The sequence below is a fragment of the Ptiloglossa arizonensis genome, chromosome 8, assembly GCF_051014685.1.
Source record: "Ptiloglossa arizonensis isolate GNS036 chromosome 8, iyPtiAriz1_principal, whole genome shotgun sequence".
In the NCBI taxonomy this organism is placed as follows: Eukaryota; Metazoa; Arthropoda; class Insecta; order Hymenoptera; family Colletidae; genus Ptiloglossa; species Ptiloglossa arizonensis.
Genome location: NC_135055.1, coordinates 19,029,660 through 19,054,247, shown reverse-complemented (window position 1 = coordinate 19,054,247; position 24,588 = coordinate 19,029,660). Strand labels below are relative to the sequence as shown.

Here is a 24,588-nt window from a genome sequence, read left to right as displayed (position 1 = left end):
GTCGCAAGTGCAAGTTGGCGTAGGATGCTCGAATATTCGTGGTGTACGATCTTCTCTCGGATCTCGTTTAAAAGTTAATGTATCCAAGTCTGTGTATTCGCGTTGGTTGGTACCTGTCGTGTCGATTGACCCTTCGAGAGTTTCATTTCTTCGCTTCGAAATTAACGAACCGTTTAATCTCTTCCCCGAGGGACATTCTTGATGCAGAGTACTTCCTCGAGGCTGTTCTTACCCAAAGACCCATTCTCGAGGAAAATTCTCATCCAGAGACCTTTCTTCGGGGCACTCTGTCCAAAGACCTTCTTTCAAGGGTATTTTTCATCCAAAAACCATCCACGAGAGACATTTTTCACCCAAAGATCTTCCTCGAAGTGTATCTTTTATCCAAAGACCCATCCTCGACGATCCAATCGATCTCAAAATCCCAAGATTGACCACGATCGGTAGAACAATCGCTCGAATAAACTTCCTTGGAACTTCGTCCGTTGTAACGGTTCACGTTGAAGTTCGCAACGTTTCGCCCAAGTCCGTTATCTATCGCCGCTAGGCGTATTCTTTCCGAATAAGAGAGCAAGAAGGGGCCCCGTGACAGGAGAGGAAAGGAGTGGGGAGGGGGAGAGACGAAATTCCAGGAACAGAATTACGCAAATCAGACCGCGAGCATTCGTCCTCCCGTGGCAGAGAGACTCCTCGCTATCTTCCAGCGCGGATCTCGCAGCCACGGTTTAGGTTGGGTCGGTTTGCGCTCTCCTCCTCGGGATGCAAAGGCAGCGTAGCGTCGGGACCCCGAAGAGACGGTGCCCCGCGCGAAATTTGCAAGTCCGGCGAAAGCACGATGCGCGCACGCTCTCCGGAGCGGATCGGAGGGGAAGGGAAGATCCGTGGATCGGCGAGGAAAAGGAACAAAAGGACCGTACGACCGAGCTGGACGCCGTGGTAGGAGCGAGAGCCAACGAATGGACCGCGTCACGACGCGGAATACTTCGTCTTCGAGTAGGAAAGAAACTCCTGGCTTTTTGCGTCATCCTTCGACGAGAAATTCCTCGACTCGCTTTATCCGCGAGCTCTCGCGGCGTTTTATCGCGGCTCATTTTCTGCTCTTTTAATTCGGGGCCTGATCGTCGACCGTCCAAGAGGGGGGAAACGATCGAAACGCGGTTGATATCCTTCCACAAAGGAGCGGAGGGAGTCGGGGGACCAAATTTTATCCGAGGTCGTAACAGCCGGATCGTTTCTCGAACGATATCTCTCGTGTATCTTTATAGACATCCTCGAACGACGCCACTGCTCGTTGATCTTTATATGGGATCGTCGTTAAATTCGTTAAAGACTAACGATGTGTCGCTCGGGATAAGATTACTTCGGTTCTCGAAATCTCGAAACCGCTTTCCCGTGGGGGACTCGGGCTGAGCGACGCACGTTTTTATTCGATCTACGAATTATCTCGGAACACGCTGGTAATTTAACGCTCGATCAAACTCCGATGTCGTTGGGAGAAATGGTCGCGCGGACCACTTAGAGAGGTCGAGGAAGGTTGACGGACAGGTAGGTCGCTTATCGGCGTAATAACTCTGTTAACACGTTCCCCGCCACGCTTCGTATGCGTGTGACGCGCGAACGACCGTCACGGACGGTCACTTGCAACGAGTTGCAACGACGATTTTCCGTTTCGTGCCCGTGGAAACCGAGAAGCTATCGAACCGATTAAAATCGACGCTCTCTCGCGAGAATGTCTTTCATTTTGCTTTCATGTTAGCTCGATGGAACGAAACGAACATTTTGGACATTTTTCCAATGTCTCCTTCTGGTTAATCGTAGGACTCTCGAACAATTTATGGCGATAAATGTACCCGTGTTAATCGTAGACCACTGTCGAGACGTTGACTCATCCGATGAAGTTTTTATCTTTACTGCGTAAAGATGTCGAGCCAGAGATCCATTAGAGGATAAAACCTGTACTCGTAACCCAACCACGAAGGTTATCTTCCACCGATTTTTCGCGTTTCTCCCCCAAAAAATCGGCAGCAACGCTCCTCGAGCGTATCATCGCTCGAATCGAGAAACATTTTCGTCGATGGTTTCGTACGAGCGGAAAAAAAACGAAGAAACGTTATTTTCGGTGGGCAGGTGGAGAGAGGGGAGTCGTCGATTCTCGCAAGCTCGAGGCACCAGCGTCGAACTCGATCGCGCCGCTCCGATCGGCACAAAGGGAGCGGAGACCGAGTCCTCTCCTCGGTTTCGGCTTCCCTTGGACGTCCACCGTCTGCTCCGCCCCGCTGTTCTGGCCGGTACCATCGAAAAGGAGCGCAGAAGAGGGAAAGACGTGGTGTGCTGGGAGCCCTCAAAGCGAGCCAGAGCGGTGATATTTAAAGCGTATGCAAAGAGTGCAGCTCCGCAGCAGCGGCTCTCGACGCTGGAGCGAGCGAGAGAGGGAGGGGCAAAAAGTCGTGGACAATGGCGGCTTGCGTTCGGCTGCCCGGAATCCGACTCGCGACGATTTATGCGACCTCGACGACGACGACGACGACGGCCCACCTCCTCTTCCTCCTTCTTCCTCCACCTCGTCCCCATCCTCCTCCTCCTCCTCTTCCTCGTCCTCCTCGTTCTCCTCTTCCTTTTCTTCCTCCGTCTTTTTCTCGTTCGACTCTCTTGTCTCGCGCGGTCCCAACCCTCTCTCGTCGTCTCTTTCGTAGGACGAGCGAGGCGCATTCCCCTCGAGAGGAATCCCAGGGTACGAAAACCACGAAACTCCTCGATCGAGCGGTATCGGGAGATTACGTTCGCTTGGGAATCCGGCGCGTAACTCGATCTCGTTACCAGCCGCTTTCGATCGACGGATTAAATTAAGGTTCACCGGTTAACGTTGATATCTTATCGCGCCGGGATTACGTAATTCACTCACGGCGTGGAATTCCGGGTTCGAGAGGATCGCCCCGAGCGAACTTCAACCGTAGCCAGCCGGTAACAGTGGATTACCGGCTCTCTGCGAATAACTCGTCTCGCGAAATCTCCAGTCGCGGACAGATCGCTGGCGTTCCGCGCGCGGCCCTCTCACGGAACGCGAGATACGCAACTTCCCGGTTGATACGGATCGGGAAGTGTTCGATCGTCGTTTCGTCATGTCCTGGGTCTTCACCGACCCGGACTCTCGCGTCGACTTTTCGTACGAAATCGAGGCAGGTAGAACGAAACGACGGAACGGAGTAATAATAGAGCCTTGACGTCGACTTACCGACCTGGGTCACTTTGGACCCGGGCCATGGTATCACCCGTGATAGTTCGAAACGCCGGTATTGGGAGTTGATTGTTATTTGGGACGACATTTGATGGATTTGTTTCTTTTGGTTAAACGGAGACGTTCAAAATCTTCGAATCTTTCTTTTAGAGTAAGTTACAGGGTGGACTGTAACCTAGTCGTTTATGGGTTGAGTAATATTTAATACAGAACATTTAGTTTCGTAGGTGTATCATACACTCAGCTCTCGTACTCAGGTTTTTCGAAATATTCTCGATTATTCCGACCATTTCTCTACTCCACGAGATACTTTAATAACGTTCCTTCGTTTGAATAATACTCGGACAATTCCTACTCTCGTAAAAGCTATTCCCAATCGGAAGGAGTACCGTTGCAGACATTTAGCTCCCTCGTCGGAGTTCCACGGGATACTTCTCGATATTCAAATTTCTAATTATTTCAAGTTCATTCCCGCTTGCACAATATTCCAACAATCCTCCCCGTTCGCGGCTGAAAGTATTCCCGATATCGCCTCGGCGTCGAGAGGATCACCGGTACAACCTTTCCGAGCTCGAAAGCTCGTGACCGAGGAAACTTGGGAGCGGCCGCTCGTTCCGCGGATAAGATAAGACCCGGTCGTCTAGTCGACGCGATCGCGAGGCGCACGATGATTTCCTCCGTAGCCGGGTACCATAAACTCGGCCGTAAAATGAAGCGCGTTCCTCACTTTGTCGCCAGGTTTTATGGAAGGATCGCGACGGTCGTTCGTCCAGGTCCGCGAGTTCCTCTACTCCGCTGCTCCCCTCGTGACCACCGAATAAGGAGACTCGGTCTACGTTGCTTTTAACGCTCCCATACCCCCACACGCGTACTCCAGCCTCCTCTAAAGCTTTTTCGACGATCGCGCGCCCCGTGTAACGACCTGTTTTTCGTTATTTCCGAGCCGGAGGAACGGTTCTCTTCCAGCTTTATCGAAACAGGTGCTCGTAAAGCGGCGGTAACGTCTTCCGGCGCTGTTACCCCGGCTCGGGCGATCTGATAACGCTCGACTCGATGTGCCGCGATAAATACGAAATTAATGAATACGGAGTTAACGCCGCGAACAGCGAAGCCATCGCCGGGGACTCGATAATTATGCAAATCGCGGGTTCCCCCGCGACGACGACGACGACGACGACGACGACGAGGACGAGGACGAGGACGAGGACGACGACGATGATGCGAAACGCGAGAAATTTTCGATCGCGGCACGGTCACCGCGACGCGGAGAGGGTTCCGCGCGCGGAACGAATCGCGGGGCCGCGGAAGCGCGTCCTCCGTATCGAAACAGGTGTCACGAAAACCCTCCGATATATATTCCGAGGGGGCGCCCTCCTCGCGCGCACGCAAAACGAATCGCACCTGTGCCGACGATCGAGAGCCGCCTCTCTGGCTCTCGTCCGACTTTAATCTGATAATCTGATTGGCTGCCGTGTGTCAAATATTGTGGGCCCGAGTGCCAGGCCCCGATCTCTCCGCGCGAACAGGTTCCGCGCGGGACGCGTGGCCGATCGGGACCGAGTCGAGCTACGAAATCGCGCGATCGATCGGATCCAACCGGGAACACCGACTTTCGCCGCCCCTTAAACCCCCGATTAACCCTTTGGGAACCTCGTTCCAGTGTCCACGATTTCGCGAGAAGGTTCTCGGATGTTATCCGAGAAGAAAACTCGATCTATTTCCTACGAAAATTTCGCTCTCTTACAGGGGAGAAGATTCGAAAATATTCTACTCGTTGCTTTCCTGTTTCCTCGCTCTCTTACAGAGGAGAAGATTAGAAAATATTCTTCTCGTCACTTTCATCTTTCCTCGCTCTCTTATAGGGGAGAAGATTCGAAAATTATCTTCTCATCACTTTCCTATTTTCTCGCACTCTTATAGGAGAGAATATTCGAAAATATTCTTCTCATAGTTTTCCTATTTCCTCGCTCTCTTATAGGGGAGAAGATTCGAAAATGTTCTTCTCATAGTTTTCCTATTTCCTCGCTCTCTTACAGGAGAGAAGATTCGAAAATATTCTTCTCACAATTTTCCTATTTCCTCGCTCTCTTATAGGGGAGAAGATTCGAAAATATTCTTCTCGTTACTTTCCTCTTTCCTCGCTCTCTTATCGTCGATGAGGGTTTCGAAAATATTCTTCCCATCGTTTTTCCCATTTCCAATGAAAATTTCGCTCTTTCACGAGGGAGGAGATTCGAAACTATTCTTCTCGTCGTCTTCCTGTTTCCTCGCTCATTTACAGGCGAGAAGATTCGGAAACATTACCCCACCGTGTTCCCATTTCCTCGCTCGGTTATAGGGGATAGTATTCGGAAGCGGTGTTCCGAGCGTGTTCGGAGTAGCGCGAGCCCCCATGAGCGGGGGCGCCGTGGTCGCAAATCGACTCCCAGGTTTCCTTTCGGAAGCGCGTGGTCGAAAGGTCGCGGAAGACCGTGGGTCCCGGGCGTTAAAGTCACCTGGCGCGATTCCCGGGTTCACCCGCGTCGCCGGCCGCGGTAATTACGATTTATCTGCGATCGCGAACGCGTGGAATTCGAAGAGGGGAGCCCCGCCGATGCGGGATCGGGCGAAGGACGCCTTCGAACGAGGGAGACGTTTCGCGACAACGACCTCGCCTCGAGTGTGCCGCGAATCGGGGCCGTGTGTCGGACGGCGAGGGGGGTCAGGATACTTTTTAACCCCGAGATAGCGCTCCAGCGGCCTACGTTTTCTCTCGAAGGGGAGAGGGGGGAAGACGTCCTCTCGTGGGGTCGCGGGAGCCAGAGAGAGCGAAAGAGAGCGGCGCAGGGAGGAAGAAAGCGAGAGAGAGGGTAAAGGAACGTGAGAGAGCGCGAAAGAAAGTAAGAGAGAGCAAGAGAGAGAGCGAGAGAACCAGATAGAGAAAAAGAGCGAAGAAGAATGCAAGAGAGGAAAGGAGAGCGCAAGATAGAGCAAGAGAGGCAGAGAGCAGGAGCGTAAGAGAACCAGATAGAGAAACAGAGCGAGAGAGTGCAAGAAGTGAGAGACAGAGAGAGTATAAGAGAGCAAGAGAGAGACAGAGGGAACGCAAGTACGATCGAGAAGCGAAGGCAACTCCGCGAAAGAAGAGATCCGTCCGTCCCCCGTGTAAGCGAGGGCGACGGAGGGGAGAAAGAATGGGAGCGAAAGAGAGAAGCACCGCGAACGAAGGAGGGAAGAAACACACTCGAGGGGGTTCGCGCATTGATATGCAACAGGCTGCATATGCGGGCCATGGCGGCCGAACAATACGACCACCGGTAAGGCACCACCAGTGTAAACTATCCACCATTCTCGAGCCTATAACGTAGGGAACCGTGCCGGTCGATACGCCACGAGACACTTTACACGGTGCATCGGGTATATGGCGCGGCGAGCGCAGGTCGTGACGCGCCGTATCTTGCATCGGATGTACCACCAGTGTGGAAACACGGATACGTACCTCTCCCGCCACTCCTCGGCCCCCCGCTCCACCGTACCGGCTCGCCCCCAACCCCTCGGTGGAATCGCGTCCACGCTGCGAACCCACCCACCCGTCCTTACCGACTTTACCCTCCTTCGAGTTCTCCGCGAGTTCTCCTACACTTTCCTCCCACCCTGGCCTTTGAATTTCCACGATCACCTGTTCCGAAAGTCGATCGACGAGTTTTCCAACCCCTCCCATCCAAGAACCCGTCGAAACCACCGTTAAGGGTTCACAGCCCTCTTGGGTAACTCCATCGCGTCGTGTAATCTCCCGTCGATCGCATCCGACGATAATTCGCGACTTCGCTCGAAGAAAGTTCGCTTCGGCGAAACGTCCGGCCGTCGAAACGGATACCGCGGCGTTCCTCGCGGCCATCGCGCACAATAGACTCCCTCGTATGATTTACATGCCGTCGGTTCCCCCGTCGACAGAAGAAAGAGGGATACAGGATACCCGGGGGCCCCCGGGGGCCTCTGTCTCCTCTCGTATACGATCGCGCGGCTCGGACCCCGGGCCCTCTCTTCTCGCGACGTACTTGCACGTACACCAACACGTGGGCGTTCGCTACGTCGCCGCCACCACCGCCACCGCCACCGCCACCGCCGCCGTTTTCTCGTGACGCGACTATGCTAACGCGGTAACGCCGCGCGTGGAATACGTTTCCGATGAATTTACTCCGTGCTACCGGCGAGACGATCCTACCCGAGCCACGGGACGATTCACGCAACCGGGTGTACGGAAATCGGAGAGAAACGGGGTTCCAGGGGATGATCGTTCGACACAGAGGACGCTGAGAGACTACCCTTAACCGAGGGAGGGTGTTTTGCTTCGAGTCGAAGGGTTGATTGAGGTGAATCTTCTTAATTAGCCTAGAGAGACGAGTGTTTATAACGGTTGGTGTTGTCTATTATAGAAGAGGTACAGTGAGTCGAGATAAATAATAATTGAACCTCCTCCTGGATCTTCTCGAGAGTATCCTAAACGGAGAAGGGATTCTCACATCGGTCGTTATCTTATTGTCCACCTTCAAGCAAGAGGTAATTATGATCTCTTTGTTCAGACTGAGTCTCTCGAGTAGTCGTTCCAAGTGCTGAAAATTTGGGCAGTTTGCCAGAAGTTTGACAAGAGATTCGTCGCGAGTGCCGAGTCGTGGATCTACGATAGGTCGATAGGGGACAGTCGATGAGCTAACGGTACGACTAATTGACGAAAATGTAGAGATCTATGAAAGTTAACGTACCTGACGAGGACCCAGCGTCCTTCACACCGCCGACGATGCTGTTCTGAGGGACCGTCTCCTTCACCGTGACGGTGTACCGTGGTTTTTCGCAACTGGCGATCCTGTGTCCGGGCGAGGACGTGGTGATTCGAACTTCAGCGTCCACGATGCTCTTCAGACCCGCCGCGTCGGTCGCTGTCACGTTCAGCTGATGCAGGGGCGATCGGGACAACAAGCTCGGTCTGGCGACTTGAAGCTCGCCGGTGTTGCGATCGATGTGAAAAACTCCGGCCTCGTTGCCGTTTGTGATACGATAGGCGACCTGGCCGAACAGTCCAGCGTCCAAATCCGTGGCCACCAGCCTCAAGATCGGGCCCTGTATCGGGCTGTCGCTCTTCAGGGTGACGTTGTACTTTCGTGGCTCGAAGACCGGACGGTTGTCGTTTACGTCCGTCACCTGGACCCTTACGATGGCTACGGTGCTCAGTCCACCTGCGACAAAGCAATCGAACCATTAGATTTTTAAGGAATTTTTTTTAACTCTCGAAAATGGCGGTTCGTTAACAAGTTTTGCCATTTCCACGCGCGATGTACACACGTACAACTCCATCTCGTACAAAATCACACCTTTACTGTTCACGCGATAACTCATCCTAGTCTTCTCGAGCATCTGTCTTCTACTTTCTACTTGTTTCTACACTTTTTTACCACATACTTTCTCTAATCTATCATTAGTATACCTACATAATGTATAGTGGATACACTCTCACCCTCTAGCCATTCATTTTTCAATTACGACGCGGTATCGCGTCTCGTTACTGGTTGAAAATTCTTTTCGCTCGAGATTCTTTCCTTTCGAAAGTTGCAGCGTTTTTTCATTCGCCTTTTAACGCGACTACGAGCTCCACCGATGACAAAAACATGGAATTACAGGGGGATCGGAGGTTGGGAAGCACTGTATGTAGAACTCGAGGCGCGTTTCGCGCGGGGACCAGAAGTGCGAACCCGAGCGATTATGTTTATTTCATTCCCGCGCGAAATCCTCTTATCGAGCCAAATAATGTCGGGGTATTAGCCGGCGTAGAGAACGAATCTACGGGGACTCTCGGAGCCGGTCGACATAAATCACCACCGCCCCGTGCCGTTGCCTTTTTTCGGAGCCAATCAGACTCTTACCTCTTTCCTGCTGCCCCCCTCGCTCTTCCGACGGACACCAAAGTTCATTCCTTCCGTTTTTCTCTTTCACTTTCTGCTTTCACGGCCCTCTTCCCTCGCGCGTTACTTCGACGAGCGTGTGCACGCGCGCGTGTGTCGACGGGCGAGTTTCTTACACCCCCGGTGCAGGGTAATGCGCTCGCGGTAATATTTCAAGCGTGAGTTCTCCCAAAGCCCGAAGGGTTCTCGCAACCGTCTCGACGCGCACGACGCCGCTCTTATTTTCCACTCGTATTTTTCGATCGCAATTACACGGCCGAATCGATCGACACGCGTTTCCGGAAATTCGTCGATCGGAGAAAATCAGAGGAATGCGCTCCTCTCTATCCCCTCTTCTCGCTCCGCGTCTCGTGCGCGCACGCTACGGCACTAGGCTGCGCGACATAGGTGCGCGCAATCATTCCATCGCCGACCGCCGCGCGGTACGCATCGAGCCGGCCGAGAATCTAACCTAGACGCGCACGCGTCGTACGCAATTGGGTCCAGGTAGCCCCCCGAATGAAAGAATTCAACTGTTATTCATTGCACAGCTTCCGTTGTATATTAAATATACATTATTACATTCCGAGACTGTTCTTCACAGTCGTAATTTAACATATCACGCACACTGGATCTTTTACGGTAAAACTATTTCCAAGACCAGGGTTATTAGGTGTCTAAAATTTATCACGAGTCTCAGCTTTAAAGAGAACGCCATCCTCGTCAAACCCTCACACGTTCTACCCGATACATACTGTCGTAAAATTCAGATTACAATACACAGTTTACTATAACGTGCAGTGGTCTCGCGTATCCAGTAGTGCAGTGATTGCACATACGCTAACTTGTAACTTGGTGCCACGACAGTGTGCTCTTCGTGACTCTCGGTTTGGAACCGACGAGAAAAAGCCAAAACGAAACTAACCGAACAGTAACGAACGTAAAGACAGTCCTTAAAACTGACATCGACCGTTCGCAATGGACATCCGGTACTCTGGACGATCGTTGCGTTGGTTCGAACGCGTACACGAAATTCCTGGCAGCGATCCGTACCGCGGAATCGTTCCGTTGTTCGTCGACACCGTATCGAAAAGAATGGGAGAAAGTCGCTCGGGCTGATAATTCGTTCGCGCGTTAAAGTATCGCCCCGATCCCGGTGTACGAGTGATATACGGTCCGACGGGAAGTAATAACGCTCCCCTCGATCGGTATCCGTAAATCACGTTATTCGTCGGGGCCTAATCGCGCGGGCGCGCGTTCGCTCGCGCTCGCTCGCGCACCGCGATTCCTCTTCCTTTCGTCGAACCCGGACGGTGGCCGGAGGATTAATTAATCGACGCTGACGCGGCCGCGAGGCGAGGCGAGGCGGGGCGAGGCGAGGCGAGGCGGGCCGCGGACGCGATAACGCGGGGCTCCTGGTTGCCCGGGCTGATTTAGGCGAATCCCGGGCGCAAGTGTTAATATTAAAGACAGTATGTAAAACGGGTAATCCGATGTTTAAACGGTTTACACCCGTAACTCATAGTAATATATGGACTCGGCCGCGCGGAGCTCGGAGCGCGACGAGATTTATAGGCACGAGTGTCATTGGAGTCATGCGTCAAGGGGCCCTACCTCCCCTCTCTCTCTCTCTCTCTCTCTTTTTCTCTTTCTCCTTTTCTCTCTCGCTCGCTCGGTGCTACGCCCGCCCCTCTCCTTTCTCCGCCTCATCCTCCTTCCGCCGTCTTCGTTCCGTTCGGCCCTCGTTCCCTTTCCCTCCATCGAGGGGACCGAAAAGAACGACGAACCCTTCGGCCGTCCGCGTCGTGGCATCTTCCGTACGACTTCGAGGTATCGAGATGCCGATCTTCGGGGGCCCCTGCGATACTCGGCCACGCGAATTCCCCTCGGAAGAAATGCACCCCTAATTTCTCTATCGAGCCGCTCCCCGCCTCGTCCCTCCTCCCGCCGCTCCCGGGGGCCCCGAAACGATCCACCGACATTCCACGCGCATCCGGCCCTCGAAGATCGATCAAATTAACGATCGAATAAAACCGAGCATCCGAGACGCGGATATCGCCGCGTCGTCGTCGGATGCCGCTTCCTGGACGCAACGGGGTCAACGACACCGAACGACGAGGGTACACCGATCGTCCACCATTTTGTAATTTCGTTCGTAATGGCTTTCGGACCGTGTACAGGAAAAGGAAAATTTTTACACGAGATTCGACGTTTCGATGTGGAAACGGTTTAGCGGTCGCTGGTCGGGGTACGATATCGATCGTCGATAGATCGCATTGTCGATCTCGTACTCGGTGATTTACGGTAGTAAATTGAGCACCTTTCGATGGTTTCTCCTTGTACGAATTTTTGTTCGACACAGAATCGACTACGAACGTAAAAAGAAAAACTCTTACTCGGTTCGAAAGGACACACGTGGTGGTTAGGTCTCTTGGCTTGCAGACCCACGAACGAACCATATGTATTCGACACAGTGAACGGTACCACTTACAGAACGGAACTACTTCGTCCCCTAGAAAAATTTATTCATTTCTAACTGATCCTTCCACATGTCTATATTTTTCTCCATATCTTACAGAGATCGCTCCGGTAGATAAAGAAGAAAAAAAAAATATATATATACACACGCTCGGTACGGTTCTCCTATTACCAAAGAATACTCGGCGTACTCCGACCCCCTTTTAATTTCACGCGGTCGATCGTCGGGACGAGTCCTTTTCGAGGTTCGGCGCGGCGGAGGATACGGTGCCTGCGGAAGATTTATGCGGCCAGTGGTCGACCAGCGGTGCTCAAGCTACGCTCGCGAACGCGTTACGCAACCGAGCTCGGGGTTGCGGGTCGGGTGGGGGATCGCGGCGAATATCGGGGGGCAGCTCGCGTTATCTCGGTCGATCTTGCGCGATAAAAACACCCCCGTATGCCGCTCGTCCCGGCACGCGTGTTCTTTTTTTTTTCTTTTTTTTTTTTGAAATCTTCCGCGCTGACAAGCGCCGAGAGAGCACGCTCGAAGCGCGCGCGCGTACCGTCCGCGAAAGAAACAGAGAACGCAGAAAAAGCACGCGGACAATGATCGTCGGGTGGGAGTTAAGTCCGAAAGATTTATGACGCCGGTGTCAATAAAGTCACCGCCAGTGTCGTCCCGTGCTTTCAGGAAGTTGCCGCAACTACGGCCGCGCCTTTCTTTGTATTTCTGCACGTTGATCGTAGGACGTGCATCAAGATGAGCGAACCGTTTCGCATGTACGCCACGTAATGCGCAATTTCCAGAAGGAAGATAGGCATCGTGACTCTGGTCCCTGTTTCGTCAACGTCGCCGCGACACCCGGAACCGAAATCTCGGGACGTTGGCTCGTTTCCTCGTAAGACGTGGATCCGGGAGACCGTCCAACGGGGGACGAGAACGCAAAATTGCGGACACTTGGGCCCTTGGAAAGGATTTTTACGAATTCTTTTCGGTAACCACCGTGGAGACCCCGGAATCTTGGAGTTACTCGATCAGATCTCGTAGAATTTATTTTGATATTTCTAGGTATTGAAAGGAATGGTCGAATTAAGAGTATCTTTGTTTTTGATAATGGTAGTTATCTTAACTTTGGACAGAGAAGGACTTGGAAATAAAACGAATGGAAATTGTTCCTAGAATCTACTCTAGCGATGTTTCTCCAATTGGAAGAATTGTTCTCCAAACAGTTACTTGAGTAACGATGATTACTTGGAAAGAAGACCTACGCGTTGATCCAACCCATGCACCGCAAATCCCCGAAGAATGTACCTTAAAAATCTCTATCGAAACTACCCTAGAGATGTTTCTCCAATCGGGAGGAAATAGTTCTCGGAACACTTATTCGAGTAACGTGTTACTTTTGTTTTCGTCACCAGAAGTTCAATTACCAATCGATAATTCTCTTCGAAAGAAGACCCCGAGTATCTTTCTAACCTGTGCGCGGTAAATTCGCGGAGAAGATCTCGTAAAAATATAGGTCGAGACTTCCCCGGAGGGAGATGTTTCGCTAAAATAACACGAAAGCCCCGAGTAGCTGTCATTCCGTCGGCGATGCGTTCGAGATACCGCGGTAGGAAATTCGACGCGCGGTTTTCGAATTCCAGCTCGCGCGAGCGATCGTTCGAAATTTATTATTCGCCGCGTTATCCAACGATCCCCCAGGGGCCGGCGTCCAGTGTCTAGCATCGGCTCATCCGGTCGCTCCTACGTCCGAACAAAGTGACTCGGCTCGAGGAAGTCTATCCTCGACGCTCGCGCGCGTATCGTTCAGCCATTCGCGGATCTCCGACACGATTCAAAGCGAGGCCACTAGCAGGTAATAATTATCGGCGTGGCTCTGCCGTTATCCGACACCATTAGCGCGATAGAGCGCCGCGTTTAGGCCATCCGTGGCTCTTTCCAGTAGATGCTTATCGACGCGTGCGTTCTCCGCCTAGGTCTGATTGCGGCTTCTAGCGGTGAAAATGAGAGATCGATTCCAGGTGATCCGGACAATGGTTACAGACTCGAGTTTCCTGGATTCGGTTCCAGGAGCAACCGGTGCTTGGATGGACTTGACGGGGCAAGGAACTAACGTGGTTGGAGCAATGGACGAGAGGAGGAAGACTCGAGAAAGATTCCTTTTTTCAAGAACTCTACGAGGTGTCTAGGCCTGGATTTCTTTACTCTATGTGGAGTAGTCCAAGAGTTTGTCGAGGTTTGGGTAATTGTCTTTTCGGTCCAATAGCGGTTTATCTACAATCAAAGATTTTCCACATTTCAGATTCTTTGACAATCGAGGTTCTTCGACAGCTAAGATTCCTTCGCAGCTAAATTACCTCGAGAACTGAGAATCCTTTATAATAGTGCCTTGACAACCGAGACCCCTCTATGTATGTAGCCTCGAGCTTGTCGAGCTCCTGAAAAATCGAGGTTCCTCGAGTGCTCCGGACAGCAGCGAGCTTCGGAGAAAATTCGCTCCCCGCTACACCTACCCGAAGATTCTACGGAAAAGGAAGAAGGGATCGGTCGACTAGGTACGGTAGGTACCGTTAGACGGTGACGCGTAACTTTTCGCGATCGTTTGGTCGGTTAGAGGGGGCTGGTAGGGATCGTTGGTGGAGGGTTCCCGCGGTGTCGATTTCGCGTCCAGTGATCGCGTAGCCGGAGAATGGTGGCGCGTTCCTTCTTCGAGTTTGCTCGGTCGTCGTCCGTGGTCGTCAGCAGGTGGTATAAATCACGCGAGGAGCTGGCTCGCGCGGCTCGCGGTTGGTCCGTTGCGCTCCCGTCATATCCGAGCGGCACTATTGTGCCGATGGTGTCGGTGAGCCTGGTAGCACACCGAACAATCGTATCGATAACGAGCGACAATTATGGACCGGAGTTCTCCTGTTTGCAAAACGGCATGCGGCCAACAATAGGGCTCCCCTTTGCTCGTACCACTCTCGAACGTTCGTTCGCGCTGCTTCTACCGTTCTCGTCCTTTTCTCCTATTTCTCCACCGGGCTCTAATTACCCTATTAATACCCCGGTAGGTTACCCCACGTTTCCGCGTTCGTCCACGATAGCGGTCTGGTATTTCGAAAATCGACGATCCTCTGGAATCTCTTCTCTCCCCGCCGTGGAACACTCGCATCGGGACACGAGAATCGATAGACACCTCGTGTGCAACGCGTTGCATCGAGATCCAGACGGAGCGTTTTATCTCGACACGGTGGAATATCTCGCAGATGTTATCGTAAAAATGATCCTGTACGTGGAGGAGAAGAATTATTTGTACGGTACGATATTACCCATCCGTACGGACTCGTTCGTCGAGAACGTATCATCGATACCTTCTTCGCGAGAAATAGACATCAGGTGTTCTCATTTCCCCCGGAAACAATTATTTCTCGGGGGGGCGAGTGGAGAAAAATCGTGGAGAACGTCGACCCAGTTGGTCCCTCGAACGATTCACCATTGTGTCAAACGTTCCAATTTTCCAATTCCGCTGATAAAGCTCAGAATGCTTGAGACGGATCCAGATCGTCTCTCGAACGATTCACCGTGACGTTAAATGTTCCAATTTTGCGTCGAAAGGTCTTCTTTGAATCGATTCGGATCGTCACTCGCAGCAAGGTGTTAATTTCCGCGAGAAAATTCAACGGTGGACTTTTGCCTCTAAAAATACCAGGCTGCCACCTCGAAGCCGGGTTCGATCGCGACGATAAGGAACCCGCTACCTGTTGCAGCCACGGTGCTTCCGGCGGATCAATGGACTTCACTCGTTCTCCTGTTCCCGTAAGGGCACAGTCTGGACGGAGGTTGTTGAAAATGGGCACACACCGCGTACACACGGGGACATAAATCATACACCCCATTATAGGGCTACTAGATCCTGGCGCTGCGATAGGCCCCTAGCTCTTCCCTCGGCGGCTCCCGCGGGCCCCCCTTCTCTCTCTCTCTCTCTCTCTCTCTCTCTCTCTCTCTCTCTCTCTCTCTGTTTGTCTTCGCTCCCCACTCTTTTTCCTCGCGACGGTGGTGCCCCACGGTTTCCACCCGTGTATGTGTCGCGCCACGCCACATAGCGAGTTTCTTCTTCGTTCTCGTTTCTGCGTCTCTCACCTCTCCGCCACGGAGAGATAAGACCGAGGAAAAGCATTGTTCGCGCGGTCGCTTCTTTACGGGCTCCTATTTTGGTCACGGAAGATTCGTTACGGTACGCCAACGCTAATCGATCGACGTATCGGGCGAAAGTTACGAGATACACCGCGTAAACGCGGAGGGTTCAACGGTCCCCTCTGGATCGGCGGAGGAATCACTTTTTCCGAGCGGACGCGCGAAATAATTGCGAGAGAGCGAACCAGCGAACCAACGAGCGACATTTTCCCTCGAATCGCCGCGCGGAGTAATCGTGGTTTTAATTCGCCCTTTTACCGATCGTGGTAAATTGTCACAGCGGGGAGGGGCACGGGGATTTCAGGGGCCCGAGGATTCTTGGAAAATCACAAGCTTACCGTAACGTGACAAGAAACCGTCGCGACGTGGGATTTACGCGACGAAGAACGATGGAATTCGACGCAGGTATTACTGGTCGACGCGGAGGAAAAAGAAAATTCCCGGCTGGACCATCCTTGGGAAATGGGATCGATCGCGAGGATTGGTTCGTTTCGGGGCACGCGAAATTTCAATTGAAAGTCGTTGCCACGGGGTAATGGAAGGTTAGAGGCTTTTTTAACGACCTGGAATCTTTGATTCTTTGATTCTTTGATTCTTGATGATATGCTTCCTTTGAATTTTTTTGCGAGTAATTGGTTAAGTGACTAGATAAGGTATCAGAGTGTCCAAAATCGTAGATGCATTCTCTCGAGAAGTATACTCTACATTTGAATAATCCATGCACTGCAATTTTTCGCTCGTTTCATTCACAATCCTAAATGCATTCTCTCGATAAGAGTACCCTACATATGAACAATCAATCTACACACTACCGTTACAAAAATTTCCAAGAAAGATTTCCCATTGTTTCCACGGTTATCGATGTGACGTACCTCTGTCGGTGGCGATGACGGGTATCTCCAGATAGGGTGCGGTTTCCCTGTCCAAGGGGGTCCTGACGCAAATGTCCCCGGTGTCGCTGCGCACCATCAGCTGCTCGGTCTCCACGCGTCCCGCGGCCAGCGTGTAATTCACCATCGCGTTCACGCCGCAATCGGGATCGGTCGCCTGCACCTGAAACGGTCGAGATTTTCAAAATTAATTGCGCCCCGTTAAGTAATTGCAGGGTGTCGCGGCGAGTTGAATAAACAGGGACGTCGGCGGACTCGAGGGTATCGATTAACAACGGGAGATTCACGGTTGCGGAGCCAGCCCGAAAACCACCGGCGCCCCCTTACTAGGGGGGCCCACGGAGTCCACGACCGCGGGAGAGAGAGAGAGAGCGATTTGTTTAATTTCGTTCAACCTTCCTGAAACGGGATACCCGAAGATCGTCAGGAAGGTGGTCCCGCTCGTAATGGCGGACCCCGGGTGACTAATTTGCGAGTGGCCCGTTTGCTCCACCTCCCCGCGAGGTGGATCCCGGAGACGTTATAACGACGGACGTGGGGGCGGTGATGGACGCCTCCGTGCTCCCAGCACTTGTTATTTATGCGACGACGTATCGCCACCTCTCATCCTCGATGGATTACAAGCTGCAGCGTTTCGCAGCGTCGCTCACGAAAACGCGCGGGCATATTTTTCGGTGGCCCCCGCGACACGGCCGCTACGCTTCCTGGAGGGGCCGAGCTACCTTTTCGATCGGTGCCCCCCACCGGATCGGTACTCCGCACCGTTTCTGCGAGTACGAGTGTCCGACGACGGGACCAACGAATGCACCGTGAGCTCCATTTTCAGTTACAATGGAAACTTTTCGCTGAACGTTGACGATCAGTCATCCGGGGGAAAGTGTACAGAAAAATTCGTACCGCTTCTTGTCACGTGTATCGACAAATGGGGAAAGTTCCAATTTAATGCGTCTCGTACTTCTCTTGGAAAAAAATTCCAGGTTCTTCAAGAGGAAACGGATAACGAACAGAGAAGAGGAGTGTCTTTCAAAATTGTTTTACCGAGAACGAATCGATATTTTTGAAAATGTACAGCGAGTTATTGTTCCTGCAAGTTCATCGAACGTACTGTTTCTTCTATGAAAAGAAAGCGCGTCAAATTTATCGACGATTCTGCGCGCGAGTCGATCTTAAACCGAGGAATTTTCACTCGTTGAAACTCGACCTTTACGATCCCCCCGAGCACCGTGGATAGATCGCGATCGATCGATTCCGCTGTTCTACACGATCGCGGTGAGACGTATACAAGCCTGACCGGCGGAGGTACAGTAATCCTCGGAATGCTAGTCGACGAACCCTTAACGACAGTCTAGAGTCGCTTCTCGCGTTCGAGGTATCGACGACGGCCATCTGGCCGCGATTCGAGCGCACCTACGAGAGAAATCGTTCTCCGTTTCTCGCCGCGAACGTGGAATCGCGGGTAACGATCGCGATCGATGATCGATTACTTCGTTACCACGCGCGTGGTGTTCGCGTCGATTTCGCGCGGCTACCAGAGCCAGCCGCGCCTGAGAGACTCCAAAACCGCGCGAAAGACAAAGATGGAACACGGTGACGGTGGAACCCTCGACGAATCTCTCTCTCTATCGTTGGTAAGCTCGCTCGTACGCTCACAGGTTCGCGCGATTAAGCGCTGAAAGTTACGAGAATCGCGATGTAACTTATTCATGGGTTTTCCACGCCGCGAACAAGCGCTCGAACATACCGGCGGCGTCCACGAGGGAGAGGAGCCGAGGCGCACCGATCGAGAAAGGCGAAGAAAGACAAAAAGGAAGCAACGGAAGGCTCACCGGGCCGTAAGCGAGAGAGACAGCAGATAATAAAGCAGGAGTCCACGAAGAATGATTTACTGGCAGCCGGTCGAATAACTTTCCCGCCAACACTGTTGCCACCTTGAAGAGGCATTGCGTGGTATCCGCGGCTCGCTGGGGCCCCTAGTCTCTCCGACCAGCCACGGCGCGGGGGGGAACCGAGAAAAAGGTTAAAGACTCGGACGGGGGGAACAGCGGAGAGAACGAAAACGAGAGAGAGACAGAGAGAGAGAGAGAGAGAGAGAGAGAGAAATAAAAAAAAAAAAATAAACGAAACGAAACGCGCCCGGCGCGGAGAAGGAAAGAAATTTGTCGATCCCTCTCTCCCCGAACTCGGAGCGAGGAATTCCCTATTCCCTTTCCGTGGAGTCATTTGAAAAATTCAAAAGGAACGAGAGAAAAAGCGGAGCGACGGGTTTCGCTCTTGTTCGAGACCGATCGCGCTAATGAACGATCGGCTCGAACGGTGAATATACAGACGGTTTTCGATCCACCTAAACCCGGCCCTTGTCGTCGACGCGTCCTTGTTAATCTTTCGCATTAGCCTGCGTGGTTGGTACCCCTTCGATCGCAATATCCCGCCAAACTCGCGGTAAAGAAATCCAGCCAAACGTGAGAACCAGAGGTGAGCCTTGTCCACGTTTGTACATGTTTAATATTAATTTTAAGATCGATACTTGTATACTTTACTTTTTGATATCAATTTCGATATTAAGATTCGTATACTTTGGATTCCTTTTCAACGTTAATTTCTAGGTTAGTATTCGTATATTTCGGATTCTTTTCTAGCATCAATTTCGAGGTTAGTATTTGTATACTTTAAGATATCAAAGATATCGAAGATATAGAAGACATTATAATGTCTTCGAGAAGATAATTTTGCGGTTCACGGGGACAGTAAGAATCGAGACTGAAATCGCGAGGCAACGGGGGTTAGAATCACCGGTACGTAGGGTTGGTTGTTGGCGGTACCACGTGAGTGTACTGACGCGCACGCGTACGCGCACGCGCATGCGCCGCGAGATGTTATCGAGAGTGTTTCAGCCGTGTCGCTGAATTATTAAACGCGACGCGCGATACGGTTAACCGTGGGCTGGGTATCCTGTTACGTGCGCGCTGTACGCAATTTTCCCGGCTAATCCAATAACTCATGATCGAGCGCGACGATAGTTTCACTTTCTATCGACAGATTAATTCTTATTCGTTGTACAAGTTTATGCCGCGGAGCGACGCCGCGCGTCCCGGGCCAGGGCACCGCGAGACGCGACGCGATCTGCATAATTTTCCAATTTAGATTTGCATTCCTAAATTGCATTCTCGCGCGGCGTATCTCACGCCGGTTATCAGATAATCCCGTCTCTTCGCGGATCGTTCCTTTGTTGGCCGAGGACCGTTCCGTTTATTCTTTGGTCCTCTCTCTCTCTCTCTCGTTTCTTTTTCTTCTCTCTCATTTTTCTCCACTTCTTCTATTTTCACTTATCTAACGACTCTGCGCGCCGTTAATGAGAAAGGGGAACCCGAGTGCGTGAGAACGCGACGCGCCACGTTGGAGAAAGCAAGGTGAAAGGTGTTCTTTGTTGAATTCAACGTTTCGCGCAAACGGGCTCTTCGATCGCTGGGTCGATCGCGACCCGGAGCTACACTATCGTTTTCCTAGGAAAGTGTCGCGTCGCGTCATCGATTCCGATTTCTCGTACGAGAAACGATTATCGAAAATTGTTCGTAACTTCCTGCACGAGCGCGACGCGTTGCAAACGATTGGTTAAACATCGCGCAGCGTTTATCGGAATACGTCCAACGCGGGACAAAGTCATCGCGCAGCAGCGAAGCGCTGATAAATTATTCTAGTAATCTGTGCCGATCCATTCTGATAATCCACTCTCATCCATTATCCTAATAATCTACGCCGATCTATTCTACCGATCTACGCTGATCCATTATCCTAATAATCTACGGCGATCGGTTCGTATAATCTACACAGATCCGTTCTAATAATCCACACCGATCCGTTCTAATAATCTACTCGGATCTGTAATTCTGATCGGTTCGCTTGCCGCGAAATATCTTTCTCCGCTTGTTCCTCCGCACTACGCGTAATTACGTATCTATCTATCACCCCGAGCGAAACGAGGTTGAATATAAATTAACACCTTACCTGAATGTAAATTAACACGTACGGGACGCATCCTCGTGACACACTGCGCGAATTCCTCGAATCGTTGTTCCCCCGGCTCTGAGCCGTGTCCCGAAAAATTATGCAAGCCGTGAGCCGACGAGCGGATTTCGCTCGCGTTTCCCGTTAATTCTCCGCGTATCTCGGGACGGAAACGAAGCTGGAGACCGGAGATGGGTGGAACGTACGCTCGCGGCAGGTTCACGGGGAGCTGTATTAAATCGCGAGCAGTTTTACCTGTTATTCCTGCTGCCACGGCGAATGTATACCACGCGATGCATTGTTCCGCTGGTTTTGTTGCGCGCCGACCTTGCGGAGAATATCGATTTCAATCGGGGTGTATACGGAATACAATCCGCCGTGGGTTTCCTTCGAAAAGGCCGAGAGCGAGCGAGTTGTGCACGGCTGGCTCTCTCTGAATACCAGCGAGCAACGAACGAAATACCTCTGCGCGCCCATTGCGGAGAATCGAGTTCTCGTGTTTTCGAAAAAAAAAGAGAGAAAAAAAAAAGAAAACAACAGACGACCCGAGCACAAAGGCGCTCGATACACGGGGTGGGTGATTCTATCGAATTTCCAATGAGTTTCCCCTTTCCGTATTCGCGTGCAGAAAAGTCCACTCCTTTGTGCTGCACCGTTGCAACGAACGTTCAACGAGTGCAATTCACCAGTCGAGATTCTTTTTTCTTTTTTCTCGCGATCGGAAAACTTTCAGTTTGCTTTTCACGTGTGGATTTCCATTCGTCGAGAAATTCGGTGTAAGTTTCGGTCGCGCGGAATGTACTGTACGGAGATGGAAAGATTGCACGCGGTGGGGAAAAATATTCCACGAGTTACTTTCGCGCGTGTAATAAACACGTATTATTATTGCGAAGTATCTGGATCAATACGTACTCTTTTATTTTCCTTCGGGTCTACGGTGTACCGTCAACGCGTGCTACTGTTCCGAAGCGAAAAGAATGCTTCTGAAACGTTCCGTCTTGTTTCGACGTATAAACGAAACCTATTGGGAGATCTGAACTAACCCTCAAGTAATCTTCCGTTTCTCTTCGAATCTCCCACGTATTATCGTCTCGAGCTACTGTTCGTAAACGAAGAGAAAGCTCCTGAAATGTTTCGTCTCTAAATTGTCTTTCTCTTCTTCCAGTATTCCTCGAAGCATCGCTGTCGATTTCGCGCGACCGTCGCGATCGAACCCCATAGAACCTAACCCGCCCGATTACAGGTACAAATTGTCCGGCTACTAAAGTTATCGCCGTAAATCGCGGATGACTCGGCGGACCGCATCTGGTATGCCGTGTTTTATGCGCCTCGCCGGCGATGACGATACACCTCGGCGCCGACCATCTACGCGATAGATGCTCGCGCGATTGACCATTCTTTCCAATGGCTCGCGTTCGAACGTGCGGCCATAATTGCGCGCGAGTTCTTGCCACTGGTCCGGGCGAATATCCAGATAACAAAATATTAAACGCGATAAACGATCGAGAGACGATGAAACACGAGAAGCACAAATTTCCGAAACTTTGTATTTTTAAACAATTTCTATCGTCTCCAGATCGGGTACATATCGCAACAGTCTTCTAAAGGGAGCACCCTTGGAACGAGAGTAGTTTGAATTTTGAACCCCACTATATTTTCAAACTATTTGTACCAGTCTTCCAAAGAGGGACTCTTGGAACGAGAGAAGTTTAAATTTTGAACCTCCCTGTATTTACAAACTATTTGTATCAGCCTTCCGAAGAGGGACTCTTGGAACGAGAGTAGTTTGAATTTTGAACCCCCCTATATTTACAAACTATTTGCACCAATTTTCCAAAGAGGGCACTCTTGTAAGGAGAGAAGTTTGAATATTGAACCCCACTATATTTTCAAACTATTCATATCGCGTGGATAGAAAGATTTCACATTTTCAACTCGAGTTTTTTCAATTTTTCAATATCTATCGCACAGACGCACAGCTTCTATATTTCTAAAACCAAATCTTCGTCATGTTCCTATCGCCTTTAAAAATCGTACCGGTGTTTTCCAAAGGGTACACCTTCGCTCCGAAGAGGGGACCACCCAAGAATCTTTCGCGGAGAAAAATACACTCACCGGTTAACAGAACTCTCTTTACCGTAACTCGAGCGTATTCGAAGCAATTTCAGTCCTCGCGGAGAACTCTAAAAACAAAACCGATCGAAATCATCGAGCATCGAGGAAGACGCGTAACCGTCCCGCCGCCTCCGCGCGGGATCGCGACGAGCCGCGTAGGGCTTGATTAATGCGAGCGATTCAACGAGTTAATAGCCCCGCCTTTCGGTATTCCCTTCATAATGAAAAAATATTCGTTAATATTGTATGAAATTCCCGGTGCGCGAAGCTTACCGAAAGGCCCCTCGCATTCCCCGAGGTCAACGATGCCGCGCGCCAGGCGTTCGCACCGTGTGTACACACCGCGATCGTTGGCTGCGCCGCGATACAACGATATTTCATACGATTATCCTTCACATCGTTGGGTTACTAAATCATCCCCAAAGGCAGTAGTATCTTCCTTTGAGCGCTCGTATAATCCACCTCGGCGATCCATAAAACCGCGGCGAACTGGAGCGCGGATCGTCCCTAAGTACGCGCTTTGCGTCTCACCGAAACGCCGGAGCGTCCCGCCGCGCGGGATTTATTTCCTTTACGGCGGGAACGTCTCATTAGCGGGGCCATCGAGTGGCGCTTTCACCGTTGACTAATTAACGCGGATCGTAATCGTCGTTTCGATACCGCGCGTATCAGTTTCCCTCGTCTTTTCATCGGATCGGACGAGAGTCTCCTCGTTAAAGAGTAATCGGGTAAAATCGCGCCCTCGTTAAAGAGTAATCGGGTAAAATCGCGTCCTCGTTAAAGAGTAATCGGGTAAAATCGCGTCCTCGTTAAAGAGTAATCGGGTAAAATCGCGTCCTCGTTAAAGAGTAATCGGGTAAAATCGCGTCCTCGTTAAAGAGTAATCGGGTAAAATCGCGTCCTCGTTTCGGGGAGGTGAAGTTACATCGCTCGATGGTTCGATTCGATGGTTGGTGAAAAATCGGGGAGAATTTGAAGCGACGTAGCGCGCAAAATGGAGAGTTTGCGATAGAAACGGAGTCTCCGAACCTAACCTCGAAATTGTACGCGAGAAGGAAATAAAAAAAATGGAGACGGTTGTGCGTTCGCGATGCGAATTGCAACACGAACGCGCGAGGATCGCGTGGTCGGGTAGGAGGTGTCGCGTCACCAGAAGAGACGTCGCGAAAAGTGTCACCGCGCGAAAGGTAATTACAATGGAATGTTCGCGCGCGTAACAAGATACTTTTGTCTCGCGATGATTTCAGGAGCGAAGCGCTAACGAGGTGCGTCATCGTGCGAAAGGTAATTACGATTGAATGCGTGCAGAACGCGTTCTAGCCAACCTGGAGGATTTCGCGAACAAAGAGTAACGGAGACGTTGACGGGAATATGGTCCACGGAAGACGAACCGTGGAAGACTCGGGCGTAGGAGCGTGCGTCGCGCTCAGCCCGGATGATTTCGCGCAATCGTCTAAAGTACCGACAGAGAGGATCGAGAAAAGTATCGTCCCACGAAAGGTAATTACGGTCGAAGAATCTCCGGCTCGGCGGTATGGCTAGACGCGTCTGGAAACGCCAAGATCCTATTTACGAACACGTCGGGGAGAAAACAGTGGTTGCAGGTAGGTAGCCAAGGGAGAAGATAGACAAGGGGCCCACGGTAGAGGATCTCCTGCTTGGAGCGACGCGAAACACGGTAGACGCGAGATTCCAGCTCCGCGTCCCAGATGCAAATCTCTTTCCAGCGGGGTCGCGATCCATCGATAAGAGAGAGAGAGAGAGGGGAGTGGGGTGGGGGGGAATCGCGAT

At 51.5% G+C, this 24,588-nt stretch overlaps 1 protein-coding gene across 1 annotated transcript in view; it reads right to left on the bottom strand.

Annotated features, from left to right (window-relative positions):
* Ds (dachsous cadherin-related 1) overlaps positions 1-24,588 on the bottom strand; it is a 418,513-nt gene that overhangs the window by 61,166 nt on the left and 332,759 nt on the right. The window contains exons 2-3 of the mRNA XM_076318422.1: positions 16,663-16,843; positions 7,974-8,448 (exon numbers count right to left, since the gene is read on the bottom strand). Of these exons, the coding sequence (XP_076174537.1) occupies positions 7,974-8,448; positions 16,663-16,843 (656 nt within the window). The remainder of the gene's footprint in view (positions 1-7,973; positions 8,449-16,662; positions 16,844-24,588) is intronic.